General features: G+C 44.3%; 2 protein-coding genes and 1 long non-coding RNA gene across 5 annotated transcripts in view; 1 reads left to right on the top strand and 2 right to left on the bottom strand.

Moving 5' to 3' along the window:
• The window catches only part of LOC125771431 (uncharacterized), a 133,410-nt gene that overhangs the window by 61,887 nt on the left and 51,859 nt on the right, over positions 1-19,664 (top strand). The window lies entirely within an intron of this gene.
• The window catches only part of LOC125771506 (uncharacterized), a 105,548-nt gene that overhangs the window by 38,208 nt on the left and 47,676 nt on the right, over positions 1-19,664 (bottom strand). The gene's annotated exons all lie outside the window — the stretch shown is intronic.
• Positions 12,295-17,416, bottom strand: LOC125771424 (uncharacterized). The gene is made up of 2 exons (XM_049442032.1): positions 13,141-17,416; positions 12,295-12,804 (listed from the first exon to the last, which is right to left on the bottom strand). The coding sequence occupies exons 1-2, from the start codon at positions 17,414-17,416 to the stop codon at positions 12,431-12,433; spliced, it is 4,650 nt and encodes a 1,549-aa protein (XP_049297989.1). The 3' UTR covers positions 12,295-12,430.

Here is a 19,664-nt window from a genome sequence, read left to right as displayed (position 1 = left end):
AACTTGATTTTCCCTACGCTTTGTGGTAATTTCCTGTCCGCAGCGCACCGTACGGGATTGCATTTCCCGGCCCGGGGATTCATTCGTTCGTTTGGTATCTTCTTATTCGCTCGTCTGAAGCGCGAGAAGGATCTTTTAACCACCGAAAAGGGCGAAAGGGATTTCGTGGTGAAACAGGGTGAAAGTGAGGAAGGGGTACGATTTGGCGAAAGTTTAATCTTGACTTGGCTCTATGCTTAGAAGAGAGAAAAAAAACCCAACGAATAGTGATGCATCGTTTGTGGCGTAGAGTTGATCGAACGACTGAAGATTAGCAAAAAAAAAAAGAAAAAAAAACCGCTTAATGATGAAATTCGAAACCATTTGGGCTACGGTGCTATAGGTGCTGTTAATTGGCTGTATCATGGTGGAATCATCGGTTTGTTCGGATGAGGTAATTTTATCACACGAATCGCATTACGGATCCATTTTGGCTCCAGCTCGATTTGTGATGCATTAATGTTACGATCAATGGTGAATAATAATCGGATGGAATAATTGCATTATGTGAAGATACAGACGAAGGCGTGAAAAACATAAAAACAAAACATTGCCCAAATAAAACAAAAAATGGTTTGAAAATTATGCGCATTTTTATATCGCCAATTTGCCGACGATCGGATATTTGCAATGAATTTCTTCAGCGTAATACGCGAGCAGAGCAATGCGTGTAAAACTTTTTTTGGGAGGAAAAACAATTGAATTATAAGTAGTTTTTTATGCTATTTTTTTCCATTCAGTCCAGTACACTTCCCACTGTCGTTGGGTGGTGAAAAACTTTTCCACGCTACACAATCCTAGACCAATAACCCGGCTTACGTTGGATGACGCTTTTTTGCACTGCAAATGCGACAAGTTTATCGTTACAACATCCGACCACTTAATGCTGAAGTGTTGGTCGTTTGCTGCGCCATTCCGGTGTTCATTTTCACGAGCCAGTTCCGGACCAGTCCGGATGCTAAAACTCAATCAACACCCCACGAAACTAAACCACGCTATGGGTCGATTATGTTCGATGAAATGTTCACCTATTTTTTCCTTTTTTTTTGCTTTTTGAACTATCGACATGAAACAGTAGCCTTTTTCTTTTCTCCAGCCACAATTGGGAAAGCGTTTGGACACGTCTAAAGTGTTACATTGCCGTTTCGGAATGTTCTGTTCGATGAGCACAGCTGGAGAAATGAACCTCTTTGTGCTTGGTTTTCTTTTACAACCGATCACGTTTTAACCGCACACGGGCTCCAGCTGGCGCAGGAATTGTTTTTTTTAGTTTTGGAGTATGGGTTTCCTTTTACTTCGTGTACAAGAGAGAGAGAGAGCAAAAAAAACGGAACCAAAATCTCTTGAGACGGGACTCGTATTTATGAGCCGCGAATCGAAAGAAAGTCACTGTTAGCTTCCGCACATTTTATGCTGTAAGCGTTGAAGTGCGCCGAAGGAGTGAGCCGGTAAGAGGAGCGCCATGGTGGAGTTTTCTGTTGAGCTTTTTAAACTTCCTGCGCGGTTGAATGGAGGCGAAAGTAAACATCGAGCTCTGTGCCCCTCGAGCCGCTTTCAAGGGGGTTGAAGATACCATCGAAAGGACAAACAACCAACCAGAGGGTGGCAGTAGCAATCCGGTAGCATTACAACGCCAAGAAGCTACGGGGTGGTTTGATTTTTCGCTTCGCATTTGTAGAACTTTGCCTTTGCAAAAGTCTTTTCCCCGGGTCACAAGCAGTGGTTGCGGTGGAAACTGTGCTTCGCCAAGAAAAAAACCGGTTAACTCAAACAGAGGTCAAAACGAAACGAGGGAAAAGTTTTAATCTTATCGTCTCACTCGAAGGCTTGACTCACAAGGGTGGGTGGCTTTAAACAGGGCACCAGAGTGAAATGATTCAATTTTTAGTGACCCAGAGCTGTAATTTTTCTTTCACTGTCGCGGGCATGAGCATAATAAACCGTACGGGAAGAGGGGACAAAAAAAACCATTCAAGAGGAAAAACAACAACGGCAAGCAAATATTATAATTCTTGCCCGTTTGTTGGGGGAAAAGGGAAGAGTCTGATACAATTTTACGCTCTTGGTTAACAGAAGTTGGAGTGATACTTGGCGCATAGAAAAACTTACATTGTTCAACCAACCTTAAGGGATGAAATCGGTAGCTTATTATTTTTGTTTTGCATTTTGTGCTGATCTGGCGGACGTTCGCGCTCCTCACCAAAACAAAAAAGACGCTGTCAGCAAATTTCCTGCCATCGCTGCAACGGAACGGAGCAGATTTGTAAGATGGGATTATAGATAGGCGACATGTCAATGGGCTAACAGGCGACATGATTTTTCCTGCAACGCGAGAAAATGAAGGAAAACACAAGCAAGGAGTACTGATACACCGAAAAGAGATTGGGTTTGAAGACAGTGACGATGGTACGCAGACAGACAGCAGCCAGCGTGAAGGAAGTTTCAGATCCGGGATGTAGGGAAGTATAAAATACATCTCATTCCCGCTTGATCATGACGGGGAAATAAACTTATCACGACCAACGGAGCTGTTATTCTGAGGAACGGAGTAGTGATGGCAAAAATCCAATTTTATCCGGAGTCGGAGTATTCCAACTCCAGTACATTCTGCAATCGACTTCGGATTAATTCCAAACTTTGAAGGATATCAACAAGAAGATAAAGCACAGTGGAAGCCACCCCTACTAATTTGAGGACAAACCAATTATTATAAACTCTGTATAAAATGTCAGAATATCTCTCCTAAATCTATTTAAATAAAGTACTCGATGACAATGGAGCTTTTGAAACTTTGATACTCAATAGCAATACAATTGAAATCTGTGAAAAATACCAACGGAAAGTGTTGTATAGAAACCTGCTCGAAACATTGAGGAAAACTATGGAAAACTCCAATACGAAAAAATCCTCAATACGGAGTTGACTCCAGAGTTGAATCCGGATTCAGTTGGAGACGACTCCGGAGTCGGAGTGGATTCATGATTCCACTCCGGAGTACCCATCACTAGAACGGAGTCATTGTTTTTGGGGTATTGTTTTTTGTTGTTTCCTCTCGTCTCCGAATGTCCGACGAATGAACTGATCCTGAAAAGCTTTCAGAATAAGTTTTCTAACATGGACATGGACGTGAAGCTGATTTGTTTAGTGCTCGGCAAGTACTCTCAATTTGCACAACCGAATGGGCAACGTAAGCTTGTTCTCCGTTGAACCATTTTCAAGTACCTTCTCTGTGTGTGAGTGTATCTGATCATCCAGTCAGAGTGGAGTAACAGTGCACAAAGTGAAGGAGAATCACCTTAAAGCTTCAACCTGATTGGACCGCATCCACAGCGTAGACCATTCTGTGTGGCACACATAAAGTGCCCGGAACTCTGTATCTCGCATTCTCGCTATGGCCACTTCACAAAAAGGTGGTCAGAATGTGTAAATAGAATAATAACATGTGTACACATTCGTTAAAAATAACTACTATTTGCTGAGGCTGTGGCCAACTGCAGGTTTTTTTTGTTTGCTGTTCACTGACTGGGTGCTGCTGCGTCATGAAGTATGTAACGGGGCAATGTAACCCGTGCGACTTCCCATTCGAGTGTGTGTCTGATGGTGTTTTTTTCTTCTTTCTACTGTTTTGTGACTTACACTTACTGAGGGGGGGTGTTTGGTTCATTGAATAGGCTTATGGATGGATGGTTGGGTTGGTTTGGTCGAGTCGAAACCTCGTGGTGGTCAATGGTTTTGCGAGTTGCAATCATTCCGTAATGGCATTGAAACTGTCTACGCAGCAGTGTGTGCAGCACTTTTGGTCTGCTGATGACGTTGTCCGTTTTGCAGTTTGTGTGCACTTTTTGTGCTTAGAACATCACCCCCTTGAACCCCCTGCGGGAGGTGGATGGAGTGTGTGATGGAGTTGAGTTTTTCCTACCTTTGCTAAAATGGTCTTTTCATTCCCAAAAGAGACGCAAGACAGAGAGCGAGAGAGAGAGAGAGAGAGAGAGAACGAAAGATAGCGTGACCTTCCCCGCAGGGGGTTGGAAAATGGTGGGTGAATTCCATGCAGAAAAGTGCATTTTAATGTTATGTATACTTGCATAGCAAAACCCCACTGCACCGAAGGGAGTGGACTCGAGTGTGCGTGTGAAGAACGAATGTGAACACTAAAGAGAAGAAGGGCATAAACAAGGGAGGTCAAGAATAGGAACTAGCTTGTTACCTCCTCCCCCCAAGTATTCATGCACCAGTGTCCATGGATTCCGTGTCAGTGGAGCTTTTCCTTTCGCGTATTGTGTACTTACACACTCGTGCACGAATAACGTTGCGGGTGGATATTTTTCCAACCCAGAGCTATAAGTCCACGCAGTGTGGTACGACGGCCTTGAGCCGATCCAAAGCAGGCCAAATGGTGTTTATGTGTGCAATTTTCAGTAATGGTTCGAGACACGTTGGTTTGATCCGTGGCATGCGTAGGCAGTTTCGAACCAGTGTGAGGTGTTTTGTGGCCATTTTTATCAAGCATCTAGTCTGTGACGGTGTTTCACAGAAAAAAGGGGAAATAAAAACATCACCACGGAACTTCAAACCAGTGCCAGGGGAGAATGAAAAATAGTTCCTCTTTAACATGTCATCCTATAAAAATGGTAATATAGGCTAGAGTTATTGCAGTTTCGAATGGGATAGAACTTGCAACTAGTGCATGACGATGTAGTATGATAGTTTTGAAGCCTCTCCCGACGCCACACAATCCTTACAAACGGTGTGCCATAAAGTGGCACTCCCCGTTGGCAAACGGTTAAGAAGGTGGCAATGGACTCCAAACCAACTGGAAACGATCAACTCCACCGAGTTGAACGAGTATCGAGTGGCATTTCGCATCCTCAAAAGTTCGGACGAACGTACAGAAGGTTGGCGATTGGTCCGTCCGTCCGTCGGTTTCGAACGATTGCAACATCAGAACTTTACCGGTAACGGTGCAATTTCTGCCGCAGTAATTCTGCCGACAGTTCCGAGCGTCTGGCCTGGGAGTCTGAACTGGTGTATGTCTTTTGAACGTACCTTCGCCGTCTGCATTATGACACACGAAACCGACCATTTAGGTACGACCATTTGGATGTGGGTGTGGCAAATCCGCAATGGCGAGTACCGTACTGTAGTTGCGATGTTGTAGCACTATGTAACGTACGGCAAGGAGATGATACTGCTGCATTGCCTATGATGAATGCTTTGGCTACTTTTTCTCACGATGCTCGGGAATGTCCATTTGCGGTAGGCATCGGACGCGTTCGTTTTCGTAATGATTGACAAAGAAGAAAAAAAAACGGTTGTTGGCTAATTTTGGACGAGTCCTTTTTTGGTGCAACATCTGATTGATTTGGAAGTAGATGGATGTAGTACTAAAATGGTCTCAAAAAAATTGGTAAGAGTTTTGTACCTTTTTTTTGGGGCTTTTAGATGATCAATCGAGTTTGGATGCCTTTTTATTGAGGAGTTTTGAGATGAAATTTTGCGTATGTAATGTGACTCTCCCTCTCTTGACCACTCAATCATTCCTGACTGACAATTAAAAGGAAAAAAAATCTTCAAAGGTTTTGCAGTGGAGTGAAGGTTACCGTAAAGAATGTACATATCTCGAGATTGCTCCAAGCACACATTCTTCACACGTCAACGCCCTGATTTTGATATCCACATCCATTGGGCATCAGGTTTTTTGTTTTCTGCTCAGTCGGTTATGTGTACAAGGCGATGTTTGTTTGAAGTCGGATTACATTACATCATTTTTGCCGTTGCCCGTAGCGCGAACACAACCATACAAACCGAAGGGTACCTTTTTTGACCGTGGACTAGTAGTCGTGGTCGTCGTTTACCTCGGCCCTCGGGGCACCTCGATGCGCGACCGAAACCGTTGATTTCGATCCGTAAGACAACCGGCGTGACGAACGTCACCTTCTAATCGGTTCATAACAACCGGCTCTCAAAGACGAGACCTGGTTGGTCAAAGTCGATCCGGACCTGGCACACAATTGGCAAATGTGGAGTTGCACGTAGCGGTTACGTAGCTTGCCCCCCCCCGGCGGCAAAAAGGGAAGTAGGTTGCTCATGCTTGATTCGGACGATTCATAAGCGCCACCAGCAGTAGACGGCGAACCTTTTTTTTCTTTGAGCGTTGTACAAGTATACTAATGCCGTGGCCCCTGAAGCTAATTGCTTTCGTTCCCGAGCATGTGTTATGAGTGTGTGTGGTTTTGTTTAAATGTTAGTTTCCAAGATGGGGAGACAAATGGAAGACCAAAGTGACTGTAAAAACAGACAACACATGCACACCTAGCATGAAGCTTCAGAACCGGAATGCCACCCTCGATGTGACCACCAAGCTAACCTCCAGTACGGAACAGACATAATAATAACAATATTTATTCCACCGATCGTTTGGCGGCTTCGCATTTGTTTTTAGTACCATTTTTTTGTTGTTCATTCATCTGTACGGGGTTCTTTCACCGATCAGGACGTCCAGTCTGACGCCGTTTTTCTGGTATAATGTTTTTTGTTTTTTTGTTTTGCTTCTTACACTGGTTCATTGGACTCTTCGGTGGTGGGTAATAGCGGCTGGACACGGCATTTCTGACAGGCTGACTGATGAGTGGGACGTAAAGGGGGAACGAATCCTGCGAGAGTAATAATTTTGGGGAAGAACATTATTCCTGCCGTTTTGTCGAGAGCGTTTTTTGTTTTTGGACGATTTTTATTCCTTTTTCCCACGGCTCGGTTTCTACTGCTTCCAAGGGGAGGGAGTAGTCGCTGAAATAATCGATGTCTGTGTGAGGGAAAACAACGAAGTTGGGACGACGTAATTATGGTAAAATGTTATGGCGATGGCTTGTCGTTTTTGTGTGTTGTAGGTTGTGTTTATTATTAGCGGTGAATTTGTGTTTTTGTTTCGTTTTTATGAACTTGATTTTTTTTACATTCCCAAAATCAAAAATAAGCCTTCATTGAAGGAGGTCTAGTTTGTTAAGGTAGAAATCGGAACACTTTTTTAGTACAATGTATAACATGTTTTAGTACAAGTGTAGATTAAGTAAACCATTTTAATGCGCTTGACCTCAACTGACCTTATGCTTGATTTCTACAAAAGAAAAAGAGATCCTGACCTCTACATTCTGCTTACAGCACTGTTAGTTCCAGTTACGCAACTAGAACAACGCAACTAGATTCAGCTTTTAGGGCAAACTCGGTGCAAACTTCTTTGAAACTTTGTTTGATGCATTCTCCAACGTTTGGAACTTGTTCAATTTAATTCTTTTATGTTCACAACTGCAACAGAAAAAAACGAAACGGACAATCAAAAAACAAAAATCTCTTCCTAATTGCAGCCAAAGTATCATGTAGAAAGATAAAGCACAAACCCAAAAAAAACGAACGAGTCGAACACGATCGAAATGAAATCCTTAACATGAGACGAAAGTTTTTTGTTCCACTTTGTGTCCTTCCCGGTTGTCTCCTCCGACCTAACCGATTATAAGAGGGTGGGCTTTTTGGGAAAAGTTTTTCTGCCCATTCGCCCCATGTTTTTGCTGGGTTTGCCACCGAACAAAACTGCAACCCAGCAACCACGGGCATCTGCAGCACGGGAACTGTGCGATTTCGAAATTTGGAAATTACTTTGCATAGTAATTTCCAATTACGCGGCCCATGCAATCGATTTTCATTTCCTCGTCCTTTTGAGTCACTCATTGAAAGCTTTCGGTGCTCAAGTCTTTTTTTTGGGAGCTCGTCTCTTCTTCTACTTCTTTGCATTCTATTTATCTTACCGCGTTCAAGTATGTACGTGGAAGGGAGCGGGGTACGAGTGGTCCCCGAACCTCACCCCCTGGGTTGGGTGAAGCAATTTTTGAGGGGGTGCTACTTTTCAGGAGGATTAAATTTCGGACCAGATTTTCCCTTCGGTTTGGAATTGCACGGTAACTGCACGGACGGCACCTCTCGAAAAACAGGAAAGTATTGATTTTCTTCAATGCGCCCATTTACATGTGGCTTTGAAATTTTCTCCCAAATTGGAGCAGTGTTTCCCAGTGTTTTTGCCTATATCCGGGTGAACTTTTACTTGTATCGCCTAGTTTTATCGTTGCATAATCGTGATTGTTTACCGTAAGGTAAACTCCAACTCTAATGCGCAAGTTATTCGCAAATCGAGGGGGTTCGGAAAGAGATTCGATGATGAGCGGCAGGGTAAAAGTTTTTCTATTTGTGCTTTTGTAAAACGAAATTAGAACCTCCGATACACGTTTCGGATATCTTGATTGTAAAGAATGGATTGCAAAAAGTGATTAATTTAAATCAAATTTTGAAAAACATTTTCTAAAAGCTTAATTTCTTGTTTCTTTACAGGTAAATAACCAACAACAGCTGCAAATAAAATTAATTTGGAACAACACGACGTGCTGGAAATTGTTATGTAAAGTATAAAAGCTAAAAACAGAAAGCTCGCTTAGATCTCTTAAACAACTCATATTAAACAACGACGGAAACCACCCTCTAGAACCATCCCAATGTAAGCTTAGGCACCAATTTTCTCGGATCTTTCTATCGTGCACCGTTCTCCAATTTGCCAATGGCGTTCGTAATGGTGTGATGCTCTAGCATAGCGCAAAAAAAAAACAACGAACGAAGGGCGCGTCAGCTCCCATTAGCGTAAGCTGCGAAAAAGTACTTCGCAGCCGCTTAGCATCTAATTTCGTAGCTTCATTCAGATGCCATTTAGTTTGAATCATAGCAAAACTACTTTTACTTACACTTACGGGCTTTGGCGTGCTATAATGTTGGCCCGGCATTGGCAGCATGGATAGCCAGCAGCAGCAGCAGCAGCAGCCCATCATCATCATCTATGTGCGCGAACAAGGGTGTTGCGGTGTGGCTTTTGCGTGTGCAGAGTTGCGCGTTCGTGGTGTGGAAGCTTTTGCAAACGTGCCTAGCGCGTTCCCTTGTTAACGTGGCTGTGGGTAACTTGCCATAAAAAATTCACCCCTCACACACAAACACACGTTAGAAGTGGAAAAAGATAATAGTGATGATAATGATGAATAGGTGAATAAATAACGAAAATAAATTGCAAATGAAAGTGTTTATTGTTCGGTTCGGTTCACCTGAGAGTGAGAGTGAAATTCACTCGTTTGATATTTTATGCGCCCCGTGTGCGCCTTCGGAGGGTGCGAGTGTTTGTGGTTCGCGGAAAGTATGCTATCAATGCTTCACATCATTCGTGGTAGTTATTTTTTTAGTTTGTTTCTATATGCTTTTCCAACTCCGTCTCGTGAGATGCCCATTTTACGAGCATCAAACATTGTCCGGAGCTCCGGAACTCCGGGGTTGACCTTTTATGCCACGACAGTTATCTTCAAGTCAATCGGGCACACAAGACGGAATGTCTATTAGGACCATTTTCTGCTCTGTTTTTTGCTGTTGTTTGCATTCCCGTTTGTGCCATTGTAGTCAATTTTGATGCGCCTCATATGCATTCATTCTTCTCAGGAAAGGAATCGTAAAAAAATCGCATCTTATTGTGTGATGGCAAACATTGAAGAGTAGTGCCCTTCATCATATCCATCAAAAGCCCATCTCTTGGGAGTTGGACTGGAATAGAAACCTCAAGGGGGGGCTATTGTGGGGGGCATTAATAAACGGTCCGGACACTGGAACGGGGAGCAATTGATAAAAGGAACAATGAGAGAAAATGGAAGAAGAGTACACTCGCCATTCGGTATGGCATTATGGTCCCAAGAAGAGAACTCACATACGTCGCAAACTTCGTAAAAGAAATGGCATCCGTTCCTATCTGCGTGCCAATAAATTTCCCCTCCACGGTCAGTCATTATGGATGGTAATTTAATTCAATCTTGGCAGATAATTATCAATCGTAGCGAGTGGAAAGGCGAATTACCGGAGGTCTCCCGGGCGGGTTTTTTTTTCGGTGTCGGTTTCTTCCATTTTGGATCACATTTGTGGCGGGTGTTGTATGTGTTTTTCGTTTCTTTCTCTCTCACTAGTCACTGACTGCTGACCGGATGCGGAAAGTGAGAGTTTTTCAAAGCAAAGGTGGTCAGTGTTTCCGCATCGTCCAGCACGGCGCCAAAACGGCAAATCTGCAACCGGTCTTTGGAAAGGAAATGGAAAGTGAAACCCAACTGCCCCTAGGAGATCTTGGGCAAGGGTGGACATTAAACCCCCATCATCCCGTCCGAAATAGGGGTGCGAAGGAGGGTGGGAGGAGGAGTTCGTTTTGACCGCGCTGGCCAATTATGATGTCAAGGGGAACTTGTTTCCGTTTTTGCCCTCAGTCTCTTTTCATGTTCGGGAAAGTGCAACACTGGCTGGTGCGGATTGACCGGATAGAAGAGTGTGCGTGGTTAAGATTATTTAATTGAGCCAGGGCTGTTGCCTGTAAGCTGCGTGATGGAATAATTGCTTTACGTTGAGAGAAAAAAAAGAAACGAAAAAGAAAATCAAAGCGTGTAAGTTTAGGATGGAACTAGCTTTTGAAGCGAGTGCGACTGGGAATTATGCAATGAAAGTGAACTTCGCATCGAATGGAGAGAAGAAAAGTGAGTTTATGTTACACTTTTGCAAAAGAATAAATAACTATCAACCCATAAAGCGGGGATTTCCGTTGCGCAAATTTATGGCATCAACCTGATCATGTTTGGTACATTTGTCACGCTTAAAGCACGAATTCTATCTAATTAATTTTTATGACCTGTCACTTCAATGCGGAATATGTGGCCGCCGGTGGATGGTAGAATTTATGATCCCGGGGGGAGGGAGGGAGTGCAACAACAAGCCGGTGATGTTGTAGTGCACGACAGCTGCAACACGATTTGTGTTTTATTTATTTGTTTTTCTCCCCATTTTTTTGTGCTACGGGTTCGTGGCAAATTCTGGAAAGCATCCGACATTCGGCAACCAATTTAGGCACCCAGACGGCACCGAGTTTGGGAGGGGGATGGGTGTGATGTTGTTTATTGTGCTGCAATATTGGACGAAGCACTCGTGTCTGTGTGAGCATGCGAACTGAAGAAGGGAAAACCATCGTTTGCGGAGGGATGCTAAAGGGAATAACAAACGTTTGGGGGTAACGTGTAGACGAGCATACATTGAGGATGGGATCGATATGATGAAAGCGAATATTGGCGTTTGATGCTCTCCAGTCAAACCTCTCAACATCCCCTACACTCAACTGTAACACCCACAGCCCATAAAGATATAGGTGGCTAAACAAAAAAAAAGGAAAACCCCAGGCAAGGTGGAGCGAAAATTTATTGCTTCCCCAGCATAAAAGTACGAATTTGTACGATAAATTGAATCCGTCATTCAATCTGGCAAAAACCACTTCCTATACTGTTTTTTTTGTTGGCTTTGGCCCATCGCTTATTGGATGTAAAATTGAAGTAGAATGAAATTTTCCGCCACTCGGTTTCGTTCGGTTTTTTGATTTTGGTTTGAAGTTATCTAATGTTAGTGAGGCATTTTTTTTACGTTGGTTATTTTTTCGTCCATGAATTTTCGCTACAAACGATTTATTAACAACGCGGGTTTTTTTATTTATTTCGACAAAAATCGGACGATCAAACTCGATCGAATTGTGAGAGACTTACGAGCGCGATGCGGTTGATTGGTTTTGCAAATGATTTTAGCTAAATTATTTGTATCGCCATATGACTTAGCTGAAGGTAAAAAGGTTTGATTTGTCTTTTGTGTGAAAATTTTATCCACTTATGTAATAAGGGCCGCCAAGTTGCTTTAAATTTATTTTGAAAAAATATCTTTTTTCCCTCTGAAAATGAACGTTGACAAGCGTTGATCATCACGGTGGATGTGGTTGATAAAATCTTCCTACAAAAAACCCAAAATACACAAAGCTTCATGGTTCATGGTATGACGAAAAGTTATCTAAATGGCTTATGTGACATATTTCAATTACAGCCCTTTATCTAACTGTTCGCGATCGATCCCTACGTTGTGTTTTTTAGTTTTCTTTCGGAACGGTGAAAAATTAATCTGGAGCGCGGTTTCTCGCTTGACCGTTCGGCGTACGTATTTTATTACAAGTGCAGTGATTTTTCGCAATGGTTCTTAGCCCTAACGGTCCTTACACTAACACAACTAACCTCTGCGTTCGTAACGCTACCCCGGTGAAAACAATAATGCATTAATCGGAATAATAATTTCAACTGTCAAATGAGTGTAACGCATACGAAACGTAAACATACTCCTCGCCTTGATGTACCATCAACAAACAAACTTATCCTTGCTCGCCTATGTCAAAACACCGCGTGGTATCGCAAACGGATAAAAGTGTTAAGTACCAAGTGATTCGTGATCTTTGTGCAAGTGATATTCCCTGACTTCCTTATGCTCCTACATTTTCACTGGATATTGGTAAGGGACAGATCTTCGTGATCGGACGTTTTATAATTCCCTTAGGTGTTCGCAACGTGACTACGCGTACTAATCCATCCGCGCCGGGGTGAACCTCTACGACTCGTGCAAGCGGCCAGCGAGTAGTTGGCAGCAGCTCGTCCACTACGATAACCATTCGCCCCGGTTGAATGTTATCCGTGTTCTTAGCGATGCGTGGGTCCTTCTGCAGTTCTTGTAAGTATTCCTTCTGCCAGTGTTTCCAAAACTTCTGAACCAGTAGTTGAAGTTTGGTCAAGTGCTGTTCGGTGTTTATGTGTGCGTGCGTTAGTTCCGGATCTGGTATCGCCGTCATCGATGAACCTACTAAAAAATGAGAAGGCGTTAGTGCGGCCAAATCATTAGGATCGTCGGAAAGTGGCAGCAGCGGACGAGAGTTCATTGCTGCCTCGATTTGATGCAGAACGGTGTAGTAGCCTTCAAACGATAATCGTGTACTGCCCAGTTGACGAAACAGGTGACGCTTGGCAGTTTTTACCGCAGCTTCCCAAAGGCCGCCAAAATGGGGAGCTCTCGGTGGAATCATATGCCAAGTGATTCCATGTTCCGCGCACGACGCTGCGATGACACTCTGTGCAGTCTCACTTCCCAATCTCGCAAAAAGTTCCTGCAGCTCGTTCCTGGCACCTTCGAAGTTTTTACCGTTGTCCGAATGGATGTGCTCCGGAACACCTCTCCTCGCCGTAAATCTCCGTAGAGCAGCGAGAAACCCTTCGGTTGAAAGATCACCCACTAGCTCTAGATGAACCGCCTTGGTTGTGAAACACACAAAGACACACAAATATGCCTTCAGCGATGCAGCCCGCCGATGCGCAGGCTTTAGATACAATGGGCCTGCGTAATCCACTCCTGTGACCGCAAACGGACGACTCGGGACTAATCTACCAGAGGGCAGTTGACCAGTATGCTGCTCTGCTGCCGCAGGATGATGACGAATACATCGGATGCAATTCCTCACCACGGCTTTCACCAACATTCTTCCGTTCAAGGGCCAAAATCTTTCCCTTATGGATGACAGCAACAAACGTCCTCCACCATGTAGCAGCAACTTGTGGTAGCTCTCTGCAATTAATCGAGCCAATGGGTGGCCCTTAGGCAGCAACGCGGGATGCTTCGACTGAAAGGGTAGCTGCGCCAAGTTCAATCGGCCACCAACTCTGATGATGCCCTTTTCGTCCAAAAATGGGGTAAGTCGACGTAACTGTGACTGCCTTCTAATTTGTTTCCCCGTTTGCAGATCACTCAACTCTTCCGCGAAAGACTCACGCTGAGCAAGCCTTAATAAAGCGTCTTCCGCTGCTGCTCGCTCAAGAACGCTCAACACCTTCGGAGATGCGGAATTACTGGAATGCGCATTGCCTTCGTTGGAATGCATGGCTCCTTCACGTCTTATGCGCCGCAGATGTGGCACCATGGCAATGAAACGTCGACAATAACCTACGACATTTACCAGGCGAGTGAATGATGACCAACGCAAGAACAGCTCGTTGGTACACGTCGCAACGGCGGCTGTTAAGACCTTCTTCTCTTGAATTGCCTCAGAAGGCTCCGTTGGATCAGACATAGGCCAAACATCCTCTGGTTTCGCCAACCATGCTGGCCCATGTCTCCATGCCATGCTGTTGTTGAATTCCAACACTTCCATCCCGCGTGACACCAGATCTGCGGGATTTTCGACTCCAGCTATGTGTCGCCACTTTGCGTCACTCGTAAAATGCTGTATCTCAGCCACACGGTTGGCGACAAACGTTTTCCACGTGGTTGGAGGCGCCCTAATCCACGCCGTGCAGATAGCTGAATCGGTCCAAAACCATGACGCATCAATTTTCGTAGCGATCGCCCTTTTTATTCGATGGTGCAAATGTGCTGCAAGGACGCAGGCACATAACTCTAGTCTGGCAACCGTTAGCTGCTTTAAGGGTGCTACCTTACTCTTAGATGCTAGAAGCATCACCCGAACTCGTCCCGGCTCTTCACACCGTACATACGTGCATGCACCATAAGCTGCTGTTGAAGCATCGGAAAAGGTGTGCAGCTCAATCTTACGTGCGCCGGGAACCAATACGTATCTTTCCATACGGTACTGTGAAAGGGATTGGATCTCCTGTTGAAGCTGCTTCCACTTACTAACGATGCCTGCTGGCAGGGCATCATCCCAATCACACGAGTACGTCCATATTTCCTGCATTATCATCTTTGCCCGAATGACTATCGGAGCTATCATTCCCAGCGGATCATACATTTTAGCGATGGTGGAAAGTACAGATCGCTTTGTGATGATATCGGTATCTGGTTGACACAATCCTTCAAATAGCAACCAATCTTCTTGTGGAACCCAACTGATCCCAAGTGTCTTCACGGCTTCATGGGAAGCGAAGCTCATCTTGGAAGTTGTTCCAATTTGCGACTCATCGAGTCCGCGCAGAACATCAGGACAATTAGAGGTCCATTTGCGTAGCTCAAATCCGCCTTTAAGTAGCAACTCAGCTAACTCATCTCGTAGCAACGTAGCCTCTTCTACCGAGTTCGCTCCTCCGATGAAATCGTCTACGTAGAAGTTCTTTCGCAAAGCCGGACCCGCTCGTGGGTATGCGTCACCCTCATCATCCGCCAGCTGAATCAGAGCACGCGTAGCAAGGAACGATGATGGTGCCAGTCCATAGGTAACCGTATTCAGCTCATAAATCTGGACTGGTTGCTGCGTCGAAAATCGAAAGAAGATTCGCACTAATGGACGATCATCAGGATGAAGCAATATCTGCCGGTACATCTTTGCTATGTCGCCTACCAAAGCCACTCTGTAGGTGCGAAAACGCAAAAGTTGATCAAGCAGCTCGTCCTGCACCACTGGTCCCACACAGAGAGCCTCATTAAGGGAATAACCGCTTGTAGTTTTCGAAGAGCCGTCAAACACGACTCTGATTTTCGTTGTAGTGCTCGACTCTTTGAACACGGGATGGTGGGGCAGATAGTACGACTCAACTGGCTCCGGCAGCTCATCGCGGACCAAACGCATATGCCCCAACTCGTAGTACTCCTTCATAAATGCGTGATACTCTTCCTTCAGTTTGGCATTTCTAACGAAACGTTTCTCCAACAGCTCGAATCGACGTTTTGCACTTGTTTTGGATGCACCTAATCGTACCCCAAAGTCAGGATGACGCGGCAAACGGACGATGTACCGACCATCCTTATCTCTCGTCGTGGTTGTCTGAAATAGCTGTTCACATCTGCGTTCTTCGGGCGAGTATCCATCTTTCATTACCAAAGATTCGATTTTCCAAAACCGTTCCATGCTTTCTTCCAGTGACATCATGCAAACAGCGTTGGAAATAATTGTCTGCGAATTAGCAGGGTAATGCAACATTGCCGAACCCGCTACAATCCAGCCAAACACGCTGTCAATCAATGATGGAAGGTCAGGACCCAAGTGCACTCGTGCAGCACTAGGGAAAAACGAATAGTAGTGCTTCGCGCCTATTAATAAATCGATTGGCTGTGATTTATTAAATTCCGGATCAGCTAGCTCAATTCCTTTCGGGATACACCAGTGGCTAATAGCTATGTTCTCTGAAGGAATATGAGAGGTTATTTGGTCCATCAACATAAATTGTACGCCACAACTGAAATGCTGTCTTTTCGACCGAATCTCAGCAAACACACATTCACGAACATTGCGAGATACCTTACCAGCTCCCAATACTTTGACGTTAGCTGGAGACCGTTTTATCTGCAGCAATCTGGCAATCCTTTCGGTCATCAGGCTCGCTTGCGACGCACTGTCTAGAAGAGCACGCACCGAATGCTCCTTGCCGTCAGCATCTACGATGTTCACTCGCACAGTTAGCAGAAACACCTCCTCTGAACGCTCCGTCGTCTCGGTAACGTTGAGCGACTGAGCGTATGCGCGATCCTTCGGCTTCGGTGAATCGGGACGTTCCGGTGACCCTTCTTTCGATCCTGCTGGTTCATTGGAGCGGTGCAAAAGAGTGTGATGTCTGTCACGGCAATGCTTGCATCGGGAAGACGAAAGACAATTTCTTGCCCAATGGCCCTTCCGTAAGCAGTTATTGCAAACCTTCTTCTCATTTGCAATCTGAATACGCTCAGACAGTGGAAGGCGGCAATACTTGTAACAACTGCTCAGGGCATGCTCGTGTTGGCAATATGGGCACTCTTTAGAATTGCTCGTAGTGGAAGAGCAGGAAGAAAGCTGCTGCGGGGCGCGCCGCACGGGATTCGGGTGAGTACTTTCCTTCGTAGACTGATGATTCATCGATATGGACTCTAATATCCGCATTTTTCTTTGTAGGAAATCTATTAGCGTTGCGTAGTCAGGTGTATCGAGCGTGGAAGCATGATCCTCCCAGTTCTTCAACGTTTCCTCAGGCAGTTTTGTGCACAACACATACTCCAGAATAGTGCTCCACTGTTCAGTTGGCTCACCCAACTGGTGGAGCATTTTCACATGTCTGTCGAAATCATCGACCAGCCTATGCAGTGCTGCATTGGATTCCTTTTGCACTCTCGACATGTTGAACATGGCTTGCAAATGCCTCTTTTTTTGTAAATACTCATTGGCATAGCGATCGACCAATGATTTCCATGCAATGGAGTAATTTGAGGAACACAACGGGATGGAATCCAGCAGCCTAGCAGCTTCTCCTTTCAGTGCTGCTCGCAGATAGTGAAACTTTTGGATATCCAGCACTTCGGTGTTGTTGTGAATAAGTGCTTCAAAAGTGTCACGAAACGTTGCCCATTGCATTTCATTACCGTCGAATTCAGGCAACGAAATTCTTGGCAATCTTAGCTCCGACGCTGCAACGCGATTCGATGATGACGCGATGGCTACGCGCGGCGTCGGTTGCATTAGTGCTTGGAGGCTTGCTCTCACAGCCATTATAGCATCCTCCATCGTGGCGCGTAAATGGCTTTCAAGCGCGCGTTCCTCCGGTGCAGCACCATTTTCAATCATCTGCTGCACGCCGTCGTATTCGACTGAAACTCGTTCAACTTCCGCGGCATAAAAAGGCACTTTAAGCTCGTCGCGCGCCGGAACGAAATTTGCAGCAAATGCAGCAGCACGATGAATCTTCTCCTCCAACGTCACTCTTCTGGAACGCAAGTCGGCTGGTGATGCCATTGAACCGACGCTAATGCTCACAGCGATGGCCGGTCAAACGACAAAAAACACAAAATTCGCGAGGACGAGTTCACAACCAAAAAACTCAACACCACAAATTTTCACAAGCAGACAACAGTCAATAATCACGATCAACAATCACGGTACACGTACAGTACGTTACAGATAGCTGACAACTTTCAACAAAAAATACAAGTGTTCACACTCAGTGCAATAGTGCAATCTTGCAACACGCAGCAATGATCACTCTGAGAAACCGAAATTAATTTCACTCCGAAAGAATATATCCTGGTCACGGCACCAAATGTTCGCGATCGATCCCTACGTTGTGTTTTTTAGTTTTCTTTCGGAACGGTGAAAAATTAATCTGGAGCGCGGTTTCTCGCTTGACCGTTCGGCGTACGTATTTTATTACAAGTGCAGTGATTTTTCGCAATGGTTCTTAGCCCTAACGGTCCTTACACTAACACAACTAACCTCTGCGTTCGTAACGCTACCCCGGTGAAAACAATAATGCATTAATCGGAATAATAATTTCAACTGTCAAATGAGTGTAACGCATACGAAACGTAAACACTAACAACCGAATTTGATCGCGGTTTCAAACTTGACCACTTCAATTTCCTGTCAATCAGCTACTTCGTGTGCCAATTTCGAACGCCCCCAAAAAAAAGAAGCCACAAAATGTCCCCAAAAAATGGACTAAATAAAATAGTGTGACGTTTTGGTTTTCTATCTCGGGGCCTTTATGTTGCTTTCTGATCGCTGTCAACCGCCGACGAAATGGCGCCATTTCGATATCACTAATTTATAGTGCCAATCACCATCGATGATGACGATGATGATGATGTACCAGTAAAAGACCCACCATAGAAAGAGCGGACTTTCAAAAGTGATCCAAACAAAAGAAACACAAAAAATGAAGTGATTTTCGCTTGGTTTTGCTTCAAATTGAGCCGATGATGGTGGGCAATTTTTGAATTCCCGTATCTCATCCGTTCCGTTTGTGTTAGCGCTTAGTTTGTTTTGATGGTGATTTTTTTGTGGACAAGATTTTTATTGAAGTGACGATGATGATGACGGTGTCTTCCTGTTGCGCTTTGATTTATGGTGGTTTTTGTTTCTTTTTTGTTGTTGTGGGGAACATTCGCAAAATGGATAGGAAACAGTTTTACGTGTGTGTGTTAAGCTAAGGTCGCCAGTTGTTTAAGAGCCTTTTCACGTGATCTAGCTGGACAGGGTGATTTATTGGAATAAAAATTAATTGCCCATTTCGGGTTTCTCACCATAAATGGTTGTTAACGTCATGTTAAATGAAGCGTTTGTGAGGGAAATTAGTAGCATTTTTGGAAACTAGTTCACTACCAATTTAGTTTTCAAGTTAGAAGTGAATTTAATTTTAGATCAACTTTATTTTTCTTTAAGTAAATAAGTACTTTAAAGTTACAAATAGCTCTAACTATCAAAAAACCTAGGGCTGTTTTTCACATATCTTCCTTAGTTCGTTCCTCTTGCCATTAATACTACTTTCAAAGGAGACTTTCCTCGAGATCTCCTATGGCTTCTTCGGGCTAATCCTGTGATTGATATTTTTCTTTCGCATTATTTATCTCTCACTCGATTCGGAACGATACAAAATTTAGATGTCGAGGTCCTTCAGGACATCATTGCTTCGACAGTTCGGAGACTAGTCTACATAGGTGACTCTTGTTTTATTTTCTTTACTCGTTGTCGTTGTAACAACAAACACCGAGAGTCGTGAGCGTACGAAATCGCATGTAGGATGAATGTGCCTGGTTGAACGAGAATCGATGAGCAGTGTCGACTGAGTAGAAAAATCAACATCATAAAATGGTACAATCTGTTTGAGGATTGAGCGGTAAGCTTGAATGATAACTGGTAGACTGTCTCAAACAGAAATAAAAAAAATACCTTACTAAAGATGTTGAAGTAAAAAAAGTACTTATCTGTATTTTTTTTTACCTTGAGCAGCTTATGAGCTTTTCCGCCAACTGTAAAA

The sequence above is a fragment of the Anopheles funestus genome, chromosome 3RL (assembly GCF_943734845.2).
Source record: "Anopheles funestus chromosome 3RL, idAnoFuneDA-416_04, whole genome shotgun sequence".
Classification (NCBI taxonomy): domain Eukaryota; kingdom Metazoa; phylum Arthropoda; class Insecta; order Diptera; family Culicidae; genus Anopheles; species Anopheles funestus.
The sequence above is the reverse complement of the archived record's forward strand: the minus strand, read 5'-3'. Positions and strand labels throughout refer to the sequence as shown.

Bases quoted from the DNA above. Each gene is read 5' to 3' on its own strand.
- LOC125771424 (XM_049442032.1), bottom strand. From the start codon at position 17,416: ATGGAGGATGCTATAATGGCTGTGAGAGCAAGCCTCCAAGCACTAATG. The intron at 12,805-13,140 runs GTAAAAACTTCG...CTCATTTTTTAG, and splicing joins GCACATCCATTCGGACAACG to TAGGTTCATCGATGACGGCG.